Genomic DNA, 22,951 nt, shown 5'->3' on the forward strand with positions numbered 1-22,951 from the left:
GATGCACCTGGAGGACAATGAATAACATTCTGATATTTGGAGAAAAGATTGAAATTGTCATGGATTTCATTTTACTTGGATTCACAGCACTCATGGAAGCAGCAGTCAAGAAATCAAATGATGTATTGCATTGTGCAAATCTGCTGCAAAAGACTTCTTTAAAGTGTTAAAGAGCAAAGATAATCACTTTGAGGACTAAGGTATGCTTGATCCAAGCCATGGTATTTTCAGTCGCCTCATGCTTGTAAAAGCTGGACAGTGAATAAGGATGACCAGAAAATAATTGATGTGTTTGAATTATGGTGTTGGCGAAGAAATTGAATATGTTGTTGTTGTTAAGTGCCGTGGAGTTGGTTCCAACCCATAGCGACCCTGTACAGGGTTTCCGAGGCTGTAAATCTTTACGGGAGCAGAATGCTTCATCTTTCTCCTGCTGAGCGGTTGGTAGTTTTGAACTGCTGACCTTGTGGTTCGCAGCCCGATTCATAACCACTACGCTACCAGAGCTCCTTTATATATATATATATATATTCGTATTCATTATGGACTGCCAGAAGAACCAACAAATTTGTCTTGGAAGTACAGCCAGAATGCTTCTTAGAAGACTGGTAAGACTTTGTCCCACACATTTTGGACATGTTATCAGGAGGGACATGGAAAAGAACATCACGCTTGCTAAAGCGGAGGGTGAGTGAAAAAGAGGAAGACCCTCAGTAAGATGGATTGACACAAAGGCTGAAACAGTGGGCTCAAACATAACAACTGTGCGAATGGTACAGGACCAAGCAGTGTTTCATTCTGCTGTACACAGGTTTGCTAAGTCAGAACCAACTCAATGGCATCTAACAACAATAGAGTTTAGGTTCTTCTGAGTACTTCCTTTAGAATGAAATGTAAACATACTTACACACTTCAGGTGGCACAACATTTAAGTGCTTGGCTACTAACCAAAATGGTGGTGGTGTGCACCTACCCAGCATCTCAGCTGGAGAAAGATCTTGGATCTGTTCTCATAAAGATTTATTGTCAGGTGCCAGTTGAGTCTATTTCAACTCATGGTGATCCTATGTGATAGTGGATTTACCCCAAAGATTTTTCTAGACTATAATCTTTATAGGAAGACCTTCAACAGATTGATAACAGTAGCTGCAATTAAAGGGCTCAAATATAGTAATGATTGTGAGGATAACAGGGCCAGGCAACGTTTTGTTCTATGTATATGTTGTTGTTGTTATGTGCCGTGGAGTCGGTTCTGACTCATAGCGAGTCTGTACAGGGTTTCCGAGGCTGTAAATCTTTGTGGGAGCAGAAAGCCTCATCTTTCTCCCGAAGAACAGCTGGTAGTTTCGAACTGTTGACTTTGCGGTTCGCAGCCCGATTCGTAACCACTACGCTACCAGAGCTCCTGTGTGTATAGGGAATTAAAATTTACTCCAAGACACCAAGACACCTAACAACATAGACTAGTCCACTTCCACAGAATTAATGCTAAGGGAAAACCCTTAACCCTTCCTTGCTGCTGTGTTATATACCCTGATTAACCTTCTCTAGTTATGGATCTTGAAATCTAGGACTTGGCTTATGAAAAGGTGAAAGGGAACTTTTGTGAAAAGCACACCTACTACATGCCAGACATTTTACTTACTTTATCCCTTTTATGGTTAACAAGCCTGAGAGAGAGATTATCTCAATGTCACAGAAAAAAAAAAAAAAATTAGGACAGGTGACCTTAACTAATTTTCCCAATCATCACCAGGGCTGGGATTCGAACTCAGGGTTAATGTCGGCGCAACCTCTTGCACCACTCTCCTTGTTCCACTGTTTGTATAATCCTGGGCTGGAACCCGTCAGGGAAATCTGCTGAGTTTTTTTGTTGTTTGGGAAATGAACAGGATATTTCATCCGCTCTATGTGTAAATTTTTCAAAGAACTCCTGTGAGAGGAAATTAATTCAGAGAATGTCAGCTTGTTTAATATGTTGTTGTCAGTGCCATAGAGTTGATTCAGACCCATAGCGACCCTGTATAGGGTTTTCAAGGAGCAGCTGGTGAGCTTGAACCACCGACCTTGCCAGTTTAAACGATTTTGCAATCTGACGCGTTAGTCCACAGCGCCACACCCTTCAGAAAGCCACTGAAAAGCCTTGGGCTCAGCTCTCAAAGTCTCTCCCAGGCCAAAGGAAATCCTGTTTCCAAGGAGAGCCTTTGAGGTTCTCCGGCGCACACCGATGACGAATGGTGCATAGGTTCTCTTACGTCAGCGTTTCCTGTCCACCATCTTTGTCCCTGGCAAAGTGGGTTTTGCGCAGTGGCTTAGATCTGGAGAGGGAATCGTGACGGGCAGGAAACCATTATAACAGTACCCAGGCCGTGCTCTCTGGCTGCTGCCGCCTCCCCCGCCCTTGCCTCCGGTAAGTTCGAGCAGGCTGACTTTGGGGTGTGTCCGTCGTTAAAGAGAGGGAGGGAAACCCCTGGGTCGCAGACGGAGGGTAGGAAATCCTAGGAGCGTGACGGTTGAGAGTTGAGGGAGCCGTCTGGTGTGACCGTTGTGTGGAAGCGGGTTGGCAAAAGGGACGCCTCCGCTCTGTCTCTGGTGAGGTGAGGGAATCCTCGGGTGTGGCCGTTGGGAGATGAAGGTGCCAAGGGAAGCAATGTTTAGACGATGTTTTTGTGGCTAATGGAGTCAGGAGGGCCGAAGGTCCTGGGGTGTGGCAGGTAGAGACCTGAGGCCGAGCGAAGACCCTCCCTTTGCCCCCGCCTGGCTTCGTTCACGAAAAGGCTGGGACGTGTCCAGGGAGCCAAAGGGAACAGGGATTCCCTCCAAAGCTTTGGTCATTGATGAGAAGGTCCCGACTCTTTCACCTCCCTCCGGTAATTTTAAAATAAAAGACACTTGTCCCCACCTTATAATGGAGGAACATATCCCTAGAGTCTTAATCACCTGGGGAAGAAAGAGGAATTCCTTACACTTGGAAGAAAAAGAAACCTCTAGAAGTTTGACCCGATGAGTGAGAGAGGGAAGCAAGTGGAGCTTCACCTACACCGGCTCGTTCTTTCTCCTTTTTCCTTCTGGGCTGAATGCTCTGGTTTACGAGAGGCGCTAGGTTAAGGTCGTAGTAAAGAAACTAGAACTTCCTGTTACTTTCAAATTTCCTTGAATCCAAAGAATTTATTCATGCTCTTTGTTTTCAGGGCTGCTTCTATTTGGGAAACAGCCTTTTATTGAACTCACCTGGCTCCGTGGCTGCTTCATTAAACTTGGGAAGGAACAAAATGTGTTTTAAAAGCTAAACACTGTTAGGATCATTATGGTTTCAAAGAAAAAGTAAGGAAAACGCAGCAAGCGCTAAAAAGGCAGAATGACTAAGAAAGGTGGTCTTAATGTGGAACAATTTAAATAATGAATTATCTTCCTTCCATACTTCCATTGCTTAGCCTCAGGGTGCACTTACAAAGTAATAATGAAGGAGATGGGGCTGTATTAGAAGCGTGTAACACATTCCAGTGATGACTAAATGTGGTGGTGAGGTGAGAAACACTTGAAACTCCTTAGGTTTGAAAGGGTAATGTGTTCTGCAGGACAGTAGAGGGGTAAAATTAACATAAAGCTACTATTCTGACTGAATTTAGAGATTCAAGAAGTCCAGTTCTTCCATCCCACCTCCTACCCCCATTTTTTTTCTCTGAAACAGTCTGAAATATATTCCAGGAAATGGATTTCCTGAAAAATATATTTGGAATACTACATTTTAGGCATAGGTTTGAATCAGATTGAACATGGAATGAATTAAAGTAGAACATACTCTCTTTTCTTCCTTCCTTCCTTCCTTTTTTTCTTCTTCTAGTCTTCAGTGTTTTCAGAGTTAATCGGTATTTCAGCTAAGAATTGGATGTATTTTAAACTTTGGGGATGTATTTTAAACTTTGGGGCCTGTTTCTTACTGTATAATATTAACAAATGTTGTATCTTGCCACAATTATGTGAGTGTCTTATAATTTCTTAAAAGCTAAATAAGAACCTGAAGATGCTATTGTCTTAGCATTATTAGTGAATATTTAGTGAGAAATGAACGTAAGCACCTCTCACCCTTGCAATAAAAGGTTAGTGGAATGACTATAATTGGGTTAACTGGCCAATTTTTCATTGTGGAGTGCTGAACTGTGTAAAATCCAATTTTTTGTGAAAAGGGCTTAGTGACCTCGCCAACTGGAATTTGCACTGCCACTTCCCCTAAAGAGCCATTGGAAATTAGCATCCTATTTTTTCTTGGCCTTATTCTCCTGAGACGATTCTTTTTATTTTGTTGCTCAGTTTCTGATTGAGAGAATGAAGACTAGCGGGGATGGTGGTGGTGCTTCACAGTCTGTATTTGGTAGAAACTGGGTTATAGTCGATCTAAATTCATTGTCCTGTGCAGGGATGTTTCTTCTGAAATGCAGCGATACCACACTTTGAGCTAGGACAAGTAGGAATGATTGTGTACTCAACTGTGGCAGCTTGGTTGTGTCACACAATATCCCTGTGCCTTAGAGTCCCTGGAATAGCTCATGATGCGTATGAACCCATTGGTTAGAAAATAGTAAGGGTTGGAGCTCCAGGGTGGCTTCTTCTGGCTTGAAACTTTTTTTTTTTTTTTTTCCCTCCTAGGAGCTTGATTTTTGAGGCTCTTCAACACATCAATGATTTCATGATTTTTTTTTGCTCTGTCTTGGTTACTTTCTTTGTGGCTTCTAAAGCTGACATCAGCTTTCACCATCCTATATTTTGGAGAATTTGTGTCTATGTCTAGGGTGTGATTCAGTGTATCCCTGCTCCCTCCCCTTTAAAATTTATATGCTTTTTGAGTGAGGTGAAATTCATATAATGTGAAATTAATCCTTTTAAGGTGGACAGTTCATTGGCGTTTAGTACATTTACAGTGTTATGCAGCTGCCATCTCTTCTCATTTGTTTATGTTTTAAACTGTTTTTCATTTTTCTCAGAATTACTTTTGGCTTAAGGCAGGAACTGACATAGTGCAGTGTTTCTCAGCCAATATGAACAAGGGATATTACAATTGTTGACAACAGTGTGAGCTAAGAGAGGGGTGTGTTTCTCCTTTTTCTTTACAGCAGGCATTTTATGATCTACGTAAGGAGTTCTTGGGATATTAAGGAGTTCTGGTGTGGTGCCTTAGGATAAACACTCAAGGTCGGTTTGCACCGCAAGGTTGGCGGTTCAAACTCACCAGCCACTCCTCTGAAACCCTATTCAGGGTTGCTATGAGTTGGAATACTGATGAAGATCAAAGATCACACATCCTTCAGTGTGGGTTGCACCTCAATGTAAAGACAACAAAAATCCTAAACACTAGACCAATAAACAACATCCCTGTAAATGGAGAAAAGACTGAAGTTGTCAAAGATTTCATTATGCTCCCATCAGCCATCAACATTTATGGAAGCAGTATTCAGAAAATTAAATGACGTATTAGTACATTGGACAAATCTGCTGTATAAGATCTCTTTAAAGTGTCCAAGAGCAAAGATGTCAGTTTGAGGACTAAGGTGCACTTGACCCAAGCCATGGTATTTTCAACAACCTCATATGCATGTGAAAGTTGGACAGTGAATAAGGAAGACCATAGAAGAATTGATGCATTTGAATTATAGTGTTGGAAGAGAATATTAAAAGTACCATGGACTACCAAAAAAGCAAACCAATCTGTTGATAGAAGTACAGCCAGAATGCTGTCTCATACTTGGGACACAGTACCAGGAGGAACCAGTCCCTGGAGAAGGATATCACATTTGGTAGTGTAGAGGGTTGGAGAAAAAGAGGACCCCCCCCCAATGAAATGGATTGGAACAGTAGTGTCAGTGATGGGCTCAGGTGTAGCAATGATTGTGCTGTTGGACCAGGACCAGGCAGTGTTTTGTTCTGTTGTACATAGGGTTGCTATGAGTCAGTATTGACTCAATGGTACCTAACAATTAACAACAATGATGACTTGGAATGTATTAGACAGCACTTAACAGTAATATTAAGGATCCTTGGTGATGCAAAAGTTAAAGCCCATTTGACTGCTAACTAAAATATTAGTGATTTGAGTTCACCCAGGGCCTCTATAGGAGAGATATTTGGCTATCTTCTTCAGTAAAGATTGTAGCAAGAAAGCATCACGGTTCAGTTCTGAATTGAAATCTACTAAATAGCACTTACCAACAACTAACTAAGAGTATTGGACCCTGTTCCTTGAAATTTTGTGTTTGGGTATAATATTCTCTAGTTAAAAACACTTAGTGATCACAGTGAACAGGAAATACATTCTTTGAAAATGAAATTTTTAAGAAGTTATAATATTATGTGTGGGCTACTAATAAGTTGAACTGAGACTAGGTTAATTAAATGTTTAATAGATTGTGAAAATTTCCCTTGAGATTTTAATGTGTGTATGTTTATGACACGTAGGGTAAGCACTGGACTGTTAACTGCAAGGTTGGTGGTTCAAACTCATCAACTGCTCCTTGGAAACAGGGTCACTATGAGGCAGAACCAACTGTACAGCACGTAAGAACAACAATATTAACATGTTTATGAGAGAGCTTTAAACATCAGAACATTTTTGTGTCCGCTTTCAAAACTGGATGAAAATGTCTAAGCAGATTTTGTTTGAAAATCTTGTGTTCTGATGATCCTATATGATTTAGAAGGAGCCCCTGGTAGCAGATTATGAAGGAGGCTGCTAACCGTGCAAGGTCAGCAATTCGAATCTACCAGTCACTCCGAGGGAGAAAGATGAGGCTTTCTGCTCCCATAAAGATTTACAGCCTCAGAAACCCTATGCAAGGATGCTATGCGTGTGAACCGATTAGACGGCACACCACCATCACCACCATAGGATTGAGAATGACATAATAGTATCCAAGGCAGACTTTAGCTATAACCTCCTTTGAGGCACTAGTAACTATTTCTGTAAACGTTTTTTCATTTGTGTATGCAAGTCCTAGAGTAGCATTGTAGGATAAGCACTGAACTGCTAATTGCAAGATCGGTGATTCAAATCTACCAGCTGCTACTTGGAAATCCTAAACAGGGTTGCTATGGGTTGGAACCAACTCGATGACATTTAACAACCACAGCAACAACATATACAAGTTAATGAATGTCAACTTTGAATTTATTACAGGTCTTTTATGTGAAGTATACACTTCTTTTGTCTACTTCATATTTAGTTTACATTGTGAATAGATTAAGTGATTATAGAATTATTTAACTTTTTGCTAGAATAGCATTGTGAAATATTGCATTAAGGGAAGCCTCTGATACAGGTTAATTTTTAATTATTAGAATATCTGTATTTTGTAATGACACTTGTGAGTTTTAGACACCTTCTTTTACTAATTCATTGAAATTCTAGTACAGCCTATGGAACATGTTACAAGACTGTAAATATAGTAAGCACCACATGGTTGGAAAGGAGAAACTGAGTCTAATTTCCATTTGAATGTCTCGTCACATTTTACAGATCAGATTTAACCCAAATTTCCACCCCCACCCCCACCCCCAATTATTTTATCTGGCTCTTCTTCCTTTTCCTTAATTATAATTACACTGATTTATTTGATGCCTAGGTCTTTTTTTCCCAATCTATATTTACTATCATTTTTGTTAAATGTGTTCATTACTTAAGTTTGCCCACATGTCTTATCATGTTGGATTGATCTGACAGCATGCCTGTTTCGAATTTGGTAATATTGTTAATGATCCACCACTTGTCTGTCAATTTGTTGTATTTTGGTGGCTTATGTGATGCTGGAAGTTGTGCCACTGGTATTTTAAATATCAGTAGGGTCTTCTAAGGTTTCAGGGGAGCTTTGAGACTAAGACAGATTAGGAAGAAGGAGAGGCAGACCACTTTTGAATGGTTAGTCACAGAAAACCTTAAGAATAGCAGTAGACCATTATCAGGTACAGAGCTGGAAGATGAGCCTCACAAGTTGGAACACACTCAAAATATAATTGGGAAAGAGCTGCCTTCTCAAAGTCGAGTTGACTTTAATGATGTGGTTCGAGTTAAGCTTTTGAGACTTTGACTTGCTAGCAACTCAAATAATAAGAAACAGCTGCAGATGGCCATTAATAAGAACATGGAATGTACGAAGTATGAATAGATAAATTGGAAGTCGTCAAAAATGAAATGGAAGACATAAAGAGTGATATCGTAGACATTAGTGAGCTGAAATGAATTGGTAGTGGCCATTTTGAATCAGACAGTTTCATGGTTTACTATGCCAGGAACAACAAATTGAAGAGGAATGGCATCGAATTCATTATCAAAAAGGTCTTTCTACAAGTACATTGCCTTCTAAGCTAGGATAATATCCATATACCTATAATAAAGACCAGTTAATACCATTATTATTCAAATTTAGTACCAGCCACTAAAGCCAAAGATAATGAAATTGAAGAATTCTACCAACTTCTTCAGTTTGAAATTGATTAAACATGCCATCAACATGCATTGATAATTACTGGTGATTGGGATGCAAAATAGAAACATAGAGGATGGATCAGTAGTTGGAAAATACAGTTTGGTGATAGAAATGATGCTGAAGATTACATGATAGAATTTTGTAAGACCAGTGACTTACTCTTTGCCAAGTACCTTTTTTCAACAACATAAATGGCAACTATACATATGTGCCTCAACAGATGGAATGCACAGGAATTAAATCGACTGCATTTGAGAAAACAGATAATGGAGAAGGTCAATATCAGCCAAAACAAGATCAGGGACTGACCACAGATTACCAATTGCTCATATGCAAATTCAGGCTGAAGCTGAAGAAAATTAAAACAGGTTCACGAAAGCCAAAATATGATCTGTGTATATACTACCTGAATTTAGAGGCATCTCAAGAACAGATTTTATGCATTAGATACTAATGACTGAAGATCAGCAGAGTTGTGAGGTGACATCAAGATCATCATATATGAAGAAAGTGAAAGGTCTTTGAAAAGACGGGAAAAAAAAAGACAAAATGGATGTCAGAAAAGATAAAACTTACTCTTAAATATGGAGAAGCTAAAGCAACTAGAAGAAATGATGAAGTAAAAGCTGAACAGAAAATTGCAAAGGGCTGCTTGAGAAGACAAAATACTGTAATATACAAAGACCTGGAATTGTAAAATGAAGAAGGAAGAACATGCTCAGCATTTCTCAAGCGAAAAGAACTGAATGTAAAAATTCAAGCCTTGAGTTACGATATTGAGGGATTCTGTGGGTAAAATTCTGAATGATGCTGATAACATCAAATAAAGACAGAAAGAATACACCGTCATTGTACCAGAAAGAATTGGTCGATGTTCAGTCATTTCAAAAGGTAGCATTTGATCAAGAACCGATGGTATTGAAGGAAGAATTCCAAGCTGCACTGAAGACACTGGCACAAAATTAATGAAAAAAAAAAAAAATGCCAATGACGGAATTGATGAAATACAAATTGAAATGTTCCAACAAACTGATGCAGCACTGGAGGCGCTCACTCCTCTATGTCGAGAAATTTGGAAGGCAGTTACCTGACCAACCAATTGGAAGAAGCCCATATTTGTGACCATTCCAAAGAACAGTGACTTACTGGAATGTGGAAATCATAGTATGAATATGAAATTCAAGCCGGATTCAGAAGAGGATATAGAATGAGTGAAATCATTGTTGACGTCAGATGGAGCTTGGTTGAGAGCAGAGAATACCAGAAAGATGTTTACTTGTGCTTTATTGACTATGCAAAGGCATTCTACTGTGTGGATCTTAGCAAACTATAGACAACGTTGCAAGAATGGGTATTCCAGAAGACTTAATTGTGGTCATGAGTATTCTGTACACAGGCTAAGAGGCAGTCATTTGAACAGAACAAGAGAATACAAGATGGTTTAAAATCAGGAAAGGTGTGTGTTGGGGTTTTATTCTTTCACGATGCATATTTAGGAGACCTGGTGTGATGCTGTGGGTTAATGCGCTGGACTGCAAGGTCAGTTTGAACTGCAAACTAGTGATTCAAACTCACCAACCGCTCGGTGGAAACCCTATACAGGGTCTGATGAGTTGGAACCAAATTGATGGAACTTGACAACAACATACATGTTTAACTTGTATGCTGAGCAAATAATCTAAGAAGGTGGATTATATGGTAAAGAATGTGGAATTAGGATTAGAGGAAGATTAACTAACAATCTGCAATATGCATTGATACAACCTGGTTTGCTGGAATCAAAGAGGACTTAAAACATGGATGATGATCAAAGACTACACAGCCTCTAGTATGGATTGTACCTCATTGCAAAGAAAATGAAAATCCTCTTAATTGGACCAATAAATAGCATCATAATAAATGAAGAAAAGATTAAAGTTGTCAAAGACTTCACTTTGTTTGACTCCACAATCAACAATTATGGAAGCAGCAGTCAAGATAGAACATGACATACTGAATTAGGCAAATCTGCTGCACAAGATTCTTTGAAGTGTTCAAGAGTGAAGATAATCAGTGTGTGGACTAAGGTGTGCCTGACCTAAGTCATGCATATGCATATGCAAGTTCGACAATGATTAAGGAAGACTGGAGAAGAAGTGATGCATTTGACTTACAGTGTTGGTGAAGAGTACTGAAAATATCATAGACTGCCAGAAGAAAAAATTTGTGTTGGAATAAGTACAGCCAGAATGCTCCTTAGAAGCAAGGAATGGAAGACTTCATCATTTTTACTTTGGACACGCTATCAGGAAGGACCACTTCTTTGGGAAGAACATCATGCTTAGAAAAGAGGAAAACCCTCAGTAAGATAGATTGACATATTGATGTCAATGATAGGTTCAAACATTTAACAATTTTGAGGTGGTGCAAGAACGGGTAGTGTGTCAGTCTTTTATGCATAGTTTTGCCATGAGTCAGAACCCATTCGATGGCATCTAACAACAACTGTTAATGATGGTGGTAAGGAAGAAGGTCCTCGTTTTTTTTTTAAAGTTTTTTATTGTGAATTGAGTGACAGTTTACAGGGCAGATCATCAGTTTTACATTCAACAAATCATACACTTTGTTTCATTACAATAATTATAATCCCCTGCATGTACCATCACAGTATTTCTCTCTATTCATTTTAGCTCTTTTTTTAAAAAAAAACACTCAGGCATATATAATAATTACACCCCCAAAGGGCACCTTCTGAAAGTCTGCCTCCTGGCCGTCAGCTCTCAGTTCTTCTCTTCTCATGAGTCTAGAGTCCTCAGCTGCTCCCCCTCTCCATGTGCCCATCTCTGCCTCCATCTCTGGTGTCGCTGCCTCTCTGGATAAGGTCCCGCATTCCACTTGTGCTCTTCTCCCCTGATGGTCCTAGGGTCCTTTGTTTCTGGACTGTAAAATTAACTACTCCCCTGTTTTTGTTACAAAATTTCTACCTTTACAATTGTGATGGTCACAATTAGTCATGATAACTATTACTCACGATTGAATCATAAGAATCTTATCCCCCTCTCTTTTAACCGGACCTCTCTAGTCAAGATGAAAACTATTCATTGGGGACTCTTTCTTCCCTCACACACTCTTAAATTAAACTCCCTCTTGAAATCTTGTAAGCCAGACAGTTAATGCCTCTATTGTCTCCTCATTTTAGGTAGCCAGTATCTAAGTTGCCCATTCTTATCTACCCTGTGTACAGAGGGGATAGCATTGATACTTGATGTGATGACTCCTTCCCTCTCTGTTGGTATTTAGAGTTACTATATATGAGTATAGGTCAAGTTAATCCAATTGTAGCAATTTATCCTAGTTTCCTTTATTAAAATTTTTTTTTATCTTCCTCTGGTTGAGTTCTGATTATCAAGCCATCGAGGCTAGGTGAAATGGGTACTCTATATGCAAGTTTCAGTGTTCTTGTGTGTCTCCCCTCACTTCGTGTCAGCTGGGATGTTTCACTCTCAGCTCTAGCCCTCTGTGGCTATGTCCTTGTCCGTGGGCTCAGGTGTCCTCAGGTCTCACCACACTTCAGACCAGCCAGCCTTTCCTCTTCCTCTATCATTTCCAGGTCAACGGGGAGTCTATGGAACATGGTTGAACTCAGCCCATTTCTTCATTGCTGCCTAAAATCCTCATTATTAAAAGGAATTTTTAATATATTTAAAGAAGTCAAGTGCACTGGACCATGTCTTTCAGAGCTTCACAAATGAGTAAACACTAAAAATTTTGTGACAATTGTAGCCAATTCCTACATTTGAAAAAAATCTATTGGAACCATGTTTGAAGGGCTTCAAAATGGTGGAAATATTGTTGCCTTTTAATTTCATTTCTGGCTGTGAACTACAAGGTCAACAGTTCAAAACTACCAGCTGTTCTGCAGTAGAAAGATGAGACTTTCTACTCCCGTAAAGATTTACAGCCTCGGAAACCCTGTACAGGGTCACTATGAGTCGGAACCGACTCCACGGCACATAACAGCAACAACAAATGAACATTTTATACCCCCTTATATCAACTGGGGAGTCCTGGTGTGGCACTGTGGGTTAATGCACTAGACTACAAAGTCGGTTTGAATCGCAAGGTCCGTGGTTCGAGGTTACCAGCTGTTCCTTGGAAAGCCTATACAGAGTCGCTATGGGTCAGATGCTAGTGGTAGCCATTTACCAGGCTAGTTCTTCTAGCCTCAAGGTCCTGGAGGTTGATGTTTGCAAGGCTCATTAGTCCATAAAACTAATGGTTTCCATGTGTCTTCAGTTTTCTTCATTCTTTACTCTAGATAAGGAAGACCGAGAGTTTGCACTTTAGATGGCTGCTTATGAGCAAACCCTATAGTAGTTACAGCCTTAATTTTCTTTCCATTCCTTGAAGTGCCAAGCATGGTGTATACGTTTTTTGTTTTTAAATGATCAGTTGGATGTCTTGGTGGATTAAAATATTTTTGTTGTTGTTGTAGGCGCACATTAAAGAATCAAAACCATGACTGACTCCAAGTACTTCACAACCAATAAAAAAGGTGAGTAAGATTGTGCTATGTCTATTTTCACATAAAAAAAATGAAATTAAATGTTAAAAAAAGTAAAGTGTGAGAATCTGATCGAAACTTTGAGATTTATTTTGATAGTTATAGTGAAAGACTGTCCTTGCAAAAATGTCATGGGTGCCATGCCTCTCTTTCTCTGGCTTCACAAAGAGAGTAGAGCATCAAACTGAAAATCAGCCCAAGGCTGATTCCTATAAAGCAGAGTTCAGACATGCCTCCACTCTCCAACCTTCTTTATCCTAGTCTGACATCAGCCATCTCTCCCACAGCACTCTTACTTTTCTGCTGGATTCTATAACCCACAGAACTCCCAGATAGTATTAATGGGTATGGGGTATATTAGGGAAGTGAACAGGGTACAGTTCAGGATAAGAAACAACACAGAATATAGAAGTTTTCTGGTCAGAAGTGCTTCTTAGTTATACCAAAGGTACACCTCTCTTGTTCTCAGCCTCTCAGCCATGAGCCCTCTTGGTCTCTGCTATACTTGGGCAAGTGTTGTAAAGCTCCTTTAGCCTTATATTGTGGGCAGATGCTTTAATGGCACACCATTCTGCAAACCAGCCTCACTTAGCCCCTGTGCCAGGAAGTCCACCACTCTGTCTCTGTGTGCTGCTGCTGCTTCTGCGCTGCTTCTTTGTACAAGGACCTCAGGGTCTAAAAGACATGCTCTGCTCATGGCTCTTGTTTCTTCTTGGTAGTAAGATACCCATTCCTACTTCTGACATGACTCATTTTAAACTCAGCAGAATGGCAAAACCACTTAATCTATATTACAATCCCATACATCTTTCATTTTTTGGAAATTCAGACCAGTTATTTTATTAGAATGTCCTCAGTTTGGATTTGTCATTCATTTTCACCTCTTTCTGATTTTCCTAGCATACTGGAAAGTGGATATATTTTTTCCTAATAACATTATATGTTAATGGTGTTGGAGGAGAATATTGAAAGTACCATGGGCAGCCAAAAGAACCAACAGATCTGTATTAGAAAAAGTGCAGCCAGAGTGCTCCTTGGAGGCCAGGATAGCCAAACTTCGTCTCTCATACTTTGGACATAGTGTCAGGAGGGACCGGTCACTGGAGAAGGAAATCATGTTTGGTAGGGTGGAGGGTCAGAGAAAAAGAGGAAGACCCTCAGCGACATGGATTGGCAAAGTGGCAGCATCAATGGGCTCAAGCATGGCAATGATAATGAGGTTGGCCCAGGATCGGGCAGTGTTTCGTTCTGCTGTACATAAGGTCGCTATGAGTCGGTACCGACTCGATGGCACCTAACAACAACAAATTAACATTTTATGTGTTCAACTGTGCTAAAGATTGTAATGTAGTAGTGGTGGTGGTTGTGTGGAATGGAGTTGATTCCCACTTGATAGCAGCTCTGTATAGGGTTTCTGGGTCTACAAATCTTTACGGGAGCAGAAAGCCTCATCTTTCTTTTGCAGAGTGTATGGTAGATTTGAACTGCTGACCTTGTGGTTAGCAGCCTGACTTGTAACCCACTATGCTACCAGGGCTCCTTTTGTAATGATGTCTTGTTTTGTTAGTGCTGTTGAGTTGGTTCCGACTCATAGCAACTCTGTATAGGGTTTCTGAGGAGTAGCTGGTGGGTTATAACTGATGACCTTGAGGTTAGCAGTCGAATGGTTATCTTACAGCACCATACCAGGAGTATAATTAAAACTCACCTATCTCTGTAGTAAACATTCTCTTGTAAGGGGTCCTGTTAATTTATTTTTTTATTCACGGATTTTGAAAGTTTGAGACTTACAGATTGAATCACTGCTGGGTAAATACGACGTTTAGAAAAAAGATGGAATGTGTTCCTTTTGCTTCCTGTGGCACCCACTAGAGCTGCTACTGGAACAAATTCTGTAAACTTATGCTATTGGAATAATTTCAGTTCCATCCACTTTTGATTCTGCAACTCCTGCTGCTGTTCATGATTCACTCTGAAACCCTGCTGTTTGTCCTTTACTGTTCCCAGAAATGAATGATGGGAACCCTAAATGCTGTCATTTGGCAGCATAGCACTATAGGACTTGTGTAGAAGGGACTGACACTTTAAGGGCCTTAATTTTTCTGGTTGTGCTATTTTTGCAGCTGTCAAGGCTGATTTTGAAACAATTTGTTCACCTTGTTTACAATGGATGTAAATGAAACCTTTTTAGTGTTCCACTTCTGTGTTTCTTGTCACTTTCATCCTTCTCATTTAGGGTTTTCCAGGCAAATCACAGTGTACTATTATCACTATTTCTGCACTGGTGAATAAGATCTGGTGAAAATGAACATCTAACGAGGACAATGAGGCAACGTTGTAGAAGAATTTAATAGTATAGTGGAAAGCTGAGGTGTTGGAGTAGTCAGACTCTTTTTCCATGGGGATGAAGTACAGCCAGAATAATCCTTAGGAGCCAGGATGGCCAGACTTCTAACTCTATTGCTTTGGAAATGTTATCAGGAGGGACCAGTCCTTAGAGAAGGACATCATGCTTGGTAAAATGGAGGGTTAGCGAGAAAGAGAAAGATACCCAGGGAGATGGATTGGCACATTGGTAGCAGCAGTGGGTTCAAACGTAATACCGATTGTAAGGCTAGTGCGGAACTGGGAAGTGTTTTGTTTTGTTCTACATATGAGTTAGAACTGACTCCACAGCACCTGACAACAACAATAGTGGTGTGTTGTTTTCTTTCTTTAAATCAACTGAGAGTTACTGTCTTCGTCTTGCTCTTTTTTTTATTGCCGTGAAAACATGCATACTGAAATATCCACCAACACAACAGCTTACATATTATCTATAACATTGAGTACATTTTTCATGTTGCACCCCTACTATTCTCCTCCAAAACATCCTACCACCATTAGTATAAAATTCATTATGCCCTACCACCCAAATGAAAAACTCTGGTCCCTCCCGCCCATCCTTGGTAGCCATTAATCATCTTTGGTTTCTGTTTATTAACTTTTTTCATGGGTCCCTAGCACAAAAACAGTTAAGTGCTCTACTATTAACTAAAAAAGATTTGCAGATCAAATCCACTTAGGAACCTTAGAAGACAGGCCTGGTGATCCTCAGACAACTCACAGCCTAAGGTTCCCAAGGAGTTCTGGTGTGGCACTGCGGCTTAATCCGCTGGACTGCAAAGTTGGTTTGAACTGCAAGGTCGGCGGTTCAAATTCACCAGCTGCTCCTCGGGAACTATATAGGGTTGCTATGGGTCAGAACCAACTCGACAGCACTTAACAACACCAACAAAGTTCCTAAGGACTCCTGATGTGGCATAGAAGGATCAGCTCTGGACTGTGTATCACAAGGTTCGCAGTTCAAACCTACCAGTTTGCTCCTCGAAAACCTTATGTTTAGGGTCGCTATGAGTCAAAACCAGCTTGACGGCATTTGACAACTACAACAACGGTTCCTAAAAGTCTGGACTGTGCTCTGCCTTCTCAGGCCATAACTTTAAAAGACTGAAAAAATATTTTTTGTGGTGGTATTATCAGTGCGTCAGGTAATATTCTAAGGCTTTGAATTTTACCAGTATTACTTTTTTTTTTTTTTTTTTAAATTACTGAAATTGCCTCCCTGTTGTTGGTCACTTAACTTGCTCTTAGTCCGTTGGCCACTTATCCTGGTCTTAGTTATTACATATTTCTCACTAGTACTTTGATCCTGGAACCTTACACAGTTGTTCTCTTTCTTATAGGAGAAATCTTTGAATTAAAGGCTGAGCTCAACAATGAAAAGAAAGAAAAGAGGAAGGAAGCTGTGAAGAAAGTGATTGCTGCTATGACGGTGGGAAAGGATGTTAGGTAAGGATGATCACACCACCCCATTTTATGGCCTTTTACTTTGAAAATGACTGATTTGGTACTACTTTTAAGGCACCAGCAGTTTTATGCATGGTCATTTCTGCACTAACAGTGCAAATGTCAACACTTGAGAAAAGACAATTATAGTACATATGGTGGTGGTTATGTGTCATGAAGTCGGTTCCGACTCATAGCGACCCTGTACAGGATTTCCCAGGCTGTAAATCTTTATGGGAGCAGAAAGCCTCATCTTTCTCCCCAGGAACAGCTGGTAGTTTCAAACTGCTGACCTTGTAGTTCGCAGCCCAATTTGTAATCACTAGCTACCAGAGCTCCTTTATAGTACATATTTGTTGTTGTTGTTGTTAAGTGCTGTTGAGTCGGTTCCGACCCATAGCGACCCTATACAGGGTTTCCGAGGGTGTAAATCTTTACGGGAGTAGAAAGCCTCATCTTTCTCCCGTGGAGCGGCTGGTAGTTTCGAACCGCTGACCTTAAGGTTCGCAGCCCGATTCGTAACCACTACGCTACCAGAGCTCCTTTATATGTAGGAATGGATAATTGTAGAACCTAAAAGTTCTTTTAATGGATTTGTCCCACTGGAAACATCATCAGGAAACATAGTTGTTTCTATATTAACTCTCTGAAATTAAGGTGGGTTATTTTGAAGAGTAAAATGAGTTTGATTTTTTTTCATACAGATCTGGCATAAAACCTCCTGAGAGCTGTCCCAGTACTTTCTCTTGGTTGAGGTAGTTTTAGAAGATGATAAAAATATACTGAGAAGCAGAACCTCACATATTCTTTAATTGGCTCAAGCCAATACCCTTAGCTTTACAACTCTACATTCTGGTGTTGAATTCAAGATAAAGATCAATGTTAACAAAATCCATTTGGTCTTTTTGTTTTGTTTCTGTCATTTAGCAAGACCATTTAGAAAGAATTGTCTGTATGCCCCTCATTATAGGGTCCATGAGGTTAAAACTATTTTTATAATAATGTGTGGGTGTTACTTGCTTTTTATCATTGTGTTGACATTTGGAGTGATGGTGCAGAAATGATTGTGGGTAAAACTACTGGTGCCTTAGTATGAATCAATGCAGTGGTACCAAATCTGTATTCATGACCACCATGTACTTGCAGGAAAAAAGCGGTTTTGCTTCGGACTGTCATTCATGAAACATTAAATATTAGTTTTATTAATTCTCCAACTTTTGAGTATGTGTTTTTTATTGAACAACTCAAATCGATGCTTTTGAGTTATGGTGTTGGAGGAGAATATTTGAAAGTACCAACAGGCTGCCAAAAGAACCAATAGATCCGTTTTGGAAGAGGTGCAGCCAGAGTGCTCCTTGGAAGCCAAGATGGCCAAACTTGGTCTCTCATACTTTGGACATATTGTCAGGAGGGACCAGTTGCTGGAGAAGGATATCATGTTTGGTAAGTTGGAGGGTCAGAGAAAAAGAGGAAGATTCCCAGCAAGATGGATTGGCCAAGTCGCAGCATCAGTGGACTCAAGCATGGCAACAGTAGTGAGGTTGGCCCAGGATCGGGCAGTTTTTTGTTTTGCTGTGTATAAGGTTGCTATGGTTACCCTTAGTTTGTTATGATCCACACAGTCAAACTCGATGGCACCTAACAACAACAAGCACAATAATTAGAAAAGTTTTAATTGCATATGTAGTTCAAATTGTATTACTAATGGATATCACAGTACTGAACTAGATTACTTACAAGGGACACTGAACTATAATAATATAACACATTATTGTTGTTAAGTGCCATTGAGTTGGTTCTGACTCAGTGATACTAGGCAAACAGAACAAAGCAATGTCCAGTCTTGCATCATCCTCAAAACTGTCGATACGTTTGAGTCTGTTGTTGCAGACAGTTGTGCCAGTCCATCTGTTTGAAGGTCTTCCTCTATTTCATTGACCTTATGCCAGTCCATCTCCTTGAGAGTCATCCTATTTTTCATTAACCCTCTACTTTTCCAAATATGATGTTCTTTTCCTGGGACTGGTCCCTTCTAATAACATGTCCAAAGTACGAGAGATGAAGTCTCACTATACTTGCTTCTAAGGAGCATTCTGGCTGTACTTTTTCTAAGATAAATTTGTTTTTCATGTTAAGAGTCTGTGGTACTTCAAATATTTTTTTCCAGCTCTCTAATTCAAATGCATCAGTTTTTCTATGGTCTGTGAGACGATTGATAATATCATGACTTGGGTCAGAACACAGTGAGATCTTTAAAGAGGTCTTGTGCAGCACATTTGCCCAATATAGTATGTCACTTGATTTCTTGAGTGCTACTTCTGTGAGCATTGATTTTGAATCCTAGTAAAATGAAATCCTTGACAAAACTTTAATCTTTTCCCCATTTATCATGATGTTATTTATTGATCTTCGAGTCCTGGTGTGGCATTGTGAGATAAGCACTGGACTGCTGATCACAAGGTCGGTGGTTCAAAAGCACCAGTTATTCCTTAGAAACCCTATACAGAGTCACTGTGATTCAGAACTGACTCGACGGCACTTAACAACAAAAACATCAGTAGCTGCAGTTTATTGGTGCAGTTATGAAATATTTCTTCTTTACATTGAGTTGAAATCTATACTGAATGCTGTAGTCTTTGATCTTCATCAGTGAGTGCATAAAGTCCTCTTCCCTGAGCAAGGTGTGCCATCTGCCTATCACAGATATGTTCTCTGTGATATGCAGATGCCATGTTCTTCTTCATATAATCCAGCTTCTCAGATTATTCTCAGATATTATTCTCTGCCATATTCTTCTTCAGTTTCTCAGATTATTTGCTCAGAATACAGATTAATTAACTCTAGTGAAAGGATACAACCCTGACACATATCTGATTTTAAACCACACAGCATCCCTTTGTTCTTGGTCCATGAATAGGTTGCATGTGAGCACAGTTGAGTGTTCTGAAATTTTCATTCTTGGCAGTGTTACCCTTAGTTTGTTATGATCCACACAGTCAATTGCCTTTGCGATGTCAATAAAACACAAGTAAACATCTTTTTGTTTTCAGGCAAAATTCATTTGAGGTCAGCAGTAATACCTTTGTTCTAAGTCCTCTTCTGAAATAAACATGAATTTCTGACAGTTCCCTGTCAATGTGCTGCTGCAACCATTTAAAAATTATTGTCAGCAAAATTTCATTTGTATGTGAAAATTGATACTGTTTGGTAATTTCTGCATTTTGTTGGGTCATCTTTCTTTGGAATGGGCACAAATGATGGATTCCTTTCAGTTGGTTAGCCAAATTTTTTAGCTTCTAACACTATATCCCTGGTGTAGCACTGTGGGCTAATGTGTCAGACTGAAAATTGTTTAAACTGAAAGTTTGGTGATTCAAGCTCACCAGCTGCTTCTTGAAAACCCTATTTAGGGTCGGAATTGACTTGATGGCATTTAACAACAACAATAACACTACGTCAGTTTATTGAACGATTTTAATTTGTAGTCCATCAATTCCTGGAGCCTTATTTTTCACTAATACCTTCAGTGCACCTTGGATGTTTTCCTGCAATATCATTGGTTCTTTATCTTATGTTACCTACTTCCTGAAATGGTTGAACATCAACCGATTCTTTTTGGTACAGCCATTCTGGAACTTAACAATCTCTATAGAGACGAAACAGCAATATCTGTTGTACTATAGTGACTTGTGTATTTTGTGGCACTGTAGGATAAGCGTCGGACGGCTAACCTCAAGGCCAGAGGATCAAACCTACCAGCCACTCTAAAGTAGAAAAATGAGACTTCGTTCTTCTGTAAAGATTTACCCTTCTCGGAAACCTCATATAAGGGAGGAGTCCTGGTGTGGTACTGCAGGTTAATGTGCTAGACTGCAAGGTTGATTTGAACTACAAGGTCAGCGGTTCAAGCTCACCAGCTGACTTGGTGGCACTTACCAACAACAAATAAGTTGAAATTGACTAGATGACAGTGGATATTCTGTTTCTTTAGGTTATCTTTCTATGCACACCTGAAATCCTGTCTCCTACAAGAAGGGTTTTTCAACTATTCCTATTTATATATGAGTCTTTCTTTTACAGAACTCTTATTGCCCTTTAATAGACTTTTTTTAAAAACAGACTTTTAAGTATTTAATTACATAACTGTTTTATTATTATCTTCTAGTTTTTCAAATTTTGGGTCTCTTCAGTTAGGTAGTAAGTGCTATAAAGGCTAAAAGGTATCTATTGTCCTTTTGCATGAATCATAGTATGTGGTATGGTGGTGTATTGTGCAGTCAATTTTGACTCATAGCAACCCTGTATAGGGTTTCTGAGACTGTAAATCTTTATGGGAACCGAAAGCCGCATCTTTTTCCCTTGGAGCACATGGTAGACTCCAATTGCTGACCTTTTTGGTTAACAGCCCAAAGTGTAACTCCCTTTGCTACCAGGGCTCCTTGAATATATGGTCTAGTGCCAGGCATATAATAAACTGACTGTTAACATTAGCCAGTGGTATTTATCAAGCATATACAATAGAAGTTTTACCTTTTCTGTAAGGTACAGAAATAAGCTTGACATTCAACAGCTCTAGGAGATGAGCATATTGACTTTCACCAGTTCACTTGTACTGGTGTTCTCAATTTAGATTTGTTCTTGGCAAAAATATATAGTACTTTCAGTAACTTGTTTAAGTGTTATCAATTCTGACTCATAGTGACTCTGTACAGGGTTCCAAGGAGCAGCTGGTGAGTTTGAACTGTCGACCTTGTGATTTAAACTGACCTATGACCCAGTGCTTTATGCCATAGTGCCATGTAGCCATCTATGTCCTATGGCCTGGAAGGCAAATCTGGCCTACTGACTTTTTTTAAAGATGAGCCATGAATGAAGTGATTTTTCACAGATGAACATCTATGATTTATTTGATGACAGGGAATAAAAACTTTGAACCCAATTAAGCCTTCCCTTCCAAAAACCTCATTCCCTTTATAAATATAGATGTAAAAACCCTCAACGAAACACTAATAAACTAAATACAGCAGCACATTAAAAGGATTATATACCATGACCTGATAGAATTTATCCCAAGAATGCAAGGGTGGTTAAACATAAGACAATCAATGTAATACATCACATTAATAGAAGAAAATAAAGAACCACATGATCATTTCTAATGATGCATAAAAGTACTAATAAAATACAATATTTACCCATTCATGATAAAAACACCCAGAAAACTAGGATTACAGGGAAAATTCTGTAACGTGAAATGTCGTATCACTGAATTATGATGATTAAATTGATTTAAAAGGCAAGTCTTGGGTTATATATACTTTGGCATAATAAAAAAAATTTAATCTACAAAAATCAGAATAATTTTTAGTTTTTAAAAATTTCACTAACAAAAATTACCTTTTAATGCACTAAGCCAAAAATAACGTAATATCTGGCCCTTTACAGAGGAAGTTTACTGCCCTGAAACAGATGGTCAATATCAATTTAGAACCATCCATGTGTATGTGCTAAGCACAAAACAATAACAAAATCCCACCTCAGAACAGCAGTATGGGCTGACAACTTACTTAGCTCCACTCTAGTGGAGTCCTGGTGTGGCACTGTGGGTTAATGCACCTAATTGCAAAGTGACTTTGAACTGTAAGTTCAAGCTCACCAGTTACCCCTCAGAAACTCTATACAGGGTTGCTATGAGTTGGAACTGACTTGGCAGCATTTCCCAACACCATCTCCAGCCAGCAGTTCCATCTGAGCTATTATTTTAAGGGAGCAGCTCTCAACTTTTTGATCTCAGGATCCCCTTACACTTAAAAATTACTGAGAGACCCCATAGTTATATGTATTGCTATTTTACCAGTCAGGGATTAAACCTGAGAAATTTCAAAAATCTTCAATAATAATAGACCATTTCATGTTATCTTTGCTGTTGCTAGGTGTTATTGAGTTGATTTGAGCTCATAGTGACCCCATGTGACAGAGTATAATGTCAATAAAGGATGAAACTATTGGTTCTTCATTACATGCTAACTTTTGAAGTGGCTGAACATCAACCATTTCTTTTTGGTACAGTGACTGTGTAGTCCTTCCATCTTCTCTTTTGCTGCTC

The 22,951-nt window shown here is 39.4% G+C and overlaps 1 protein-coding gene across 2 annotated transcripts in view; it reads left to right on the forward strand.

Annotated features, from left to right (window-relative positions):
* Positions 1 to 2,525: 2,525 nt before the first annotated feature.
* The window catches only part of AP2B1 (adaptor-related protein complex 2, beta 1 subunit), a 151,074-nt gene continuing 130,648 nt past the window's right edge, over positions 2,526 to 22,951 (forward strand). The window contains exons 1-4 of one of the 2 annotated variants that reach the window (XM_006832331.1): positions 2,526 to 2,555; positions 3,368 to 3,371; positions 12,949 to 13,008; positions 16,743 to 16,848. In XM_006832331.1, the coding sequence (XP_006832394.1) occupies positions 12,972 to 13,008; positions 16,743 to 16,848 (143 nt within the window). In that variant the 5' untranslated portion in view covers positions 2,526 to 2,555; positions 3,368 to 3,371; positions 12,949 to 12,971. Of the gene's footprint in view, positions 2,556 to 3,367; positions 3,372 to 12,948; positions 13,009 to 16,742; positions 16,849 to 22,951 lie in introns of those variants that run through there. The other variant, XM_006832332.1, reaches the window with a different exon arrangement.

This window comes from Chrysochloris asiatica, unplaced genomic scaffold (assembly GCF_000296735.1).
Source record: "Chrysochloris asiatica unplaced genomic scaffold, ChrAsi1.0 scaffold00007, whole genome shotgun sequence".
Taxonomy (NCBI): domain Eukaryota; kingdom Metazoa; phylum Chordata; class Mammalia; order Afrosoricida; family Chrysochloridae; genus Chrysochloris; species Chrysochloris asiatica.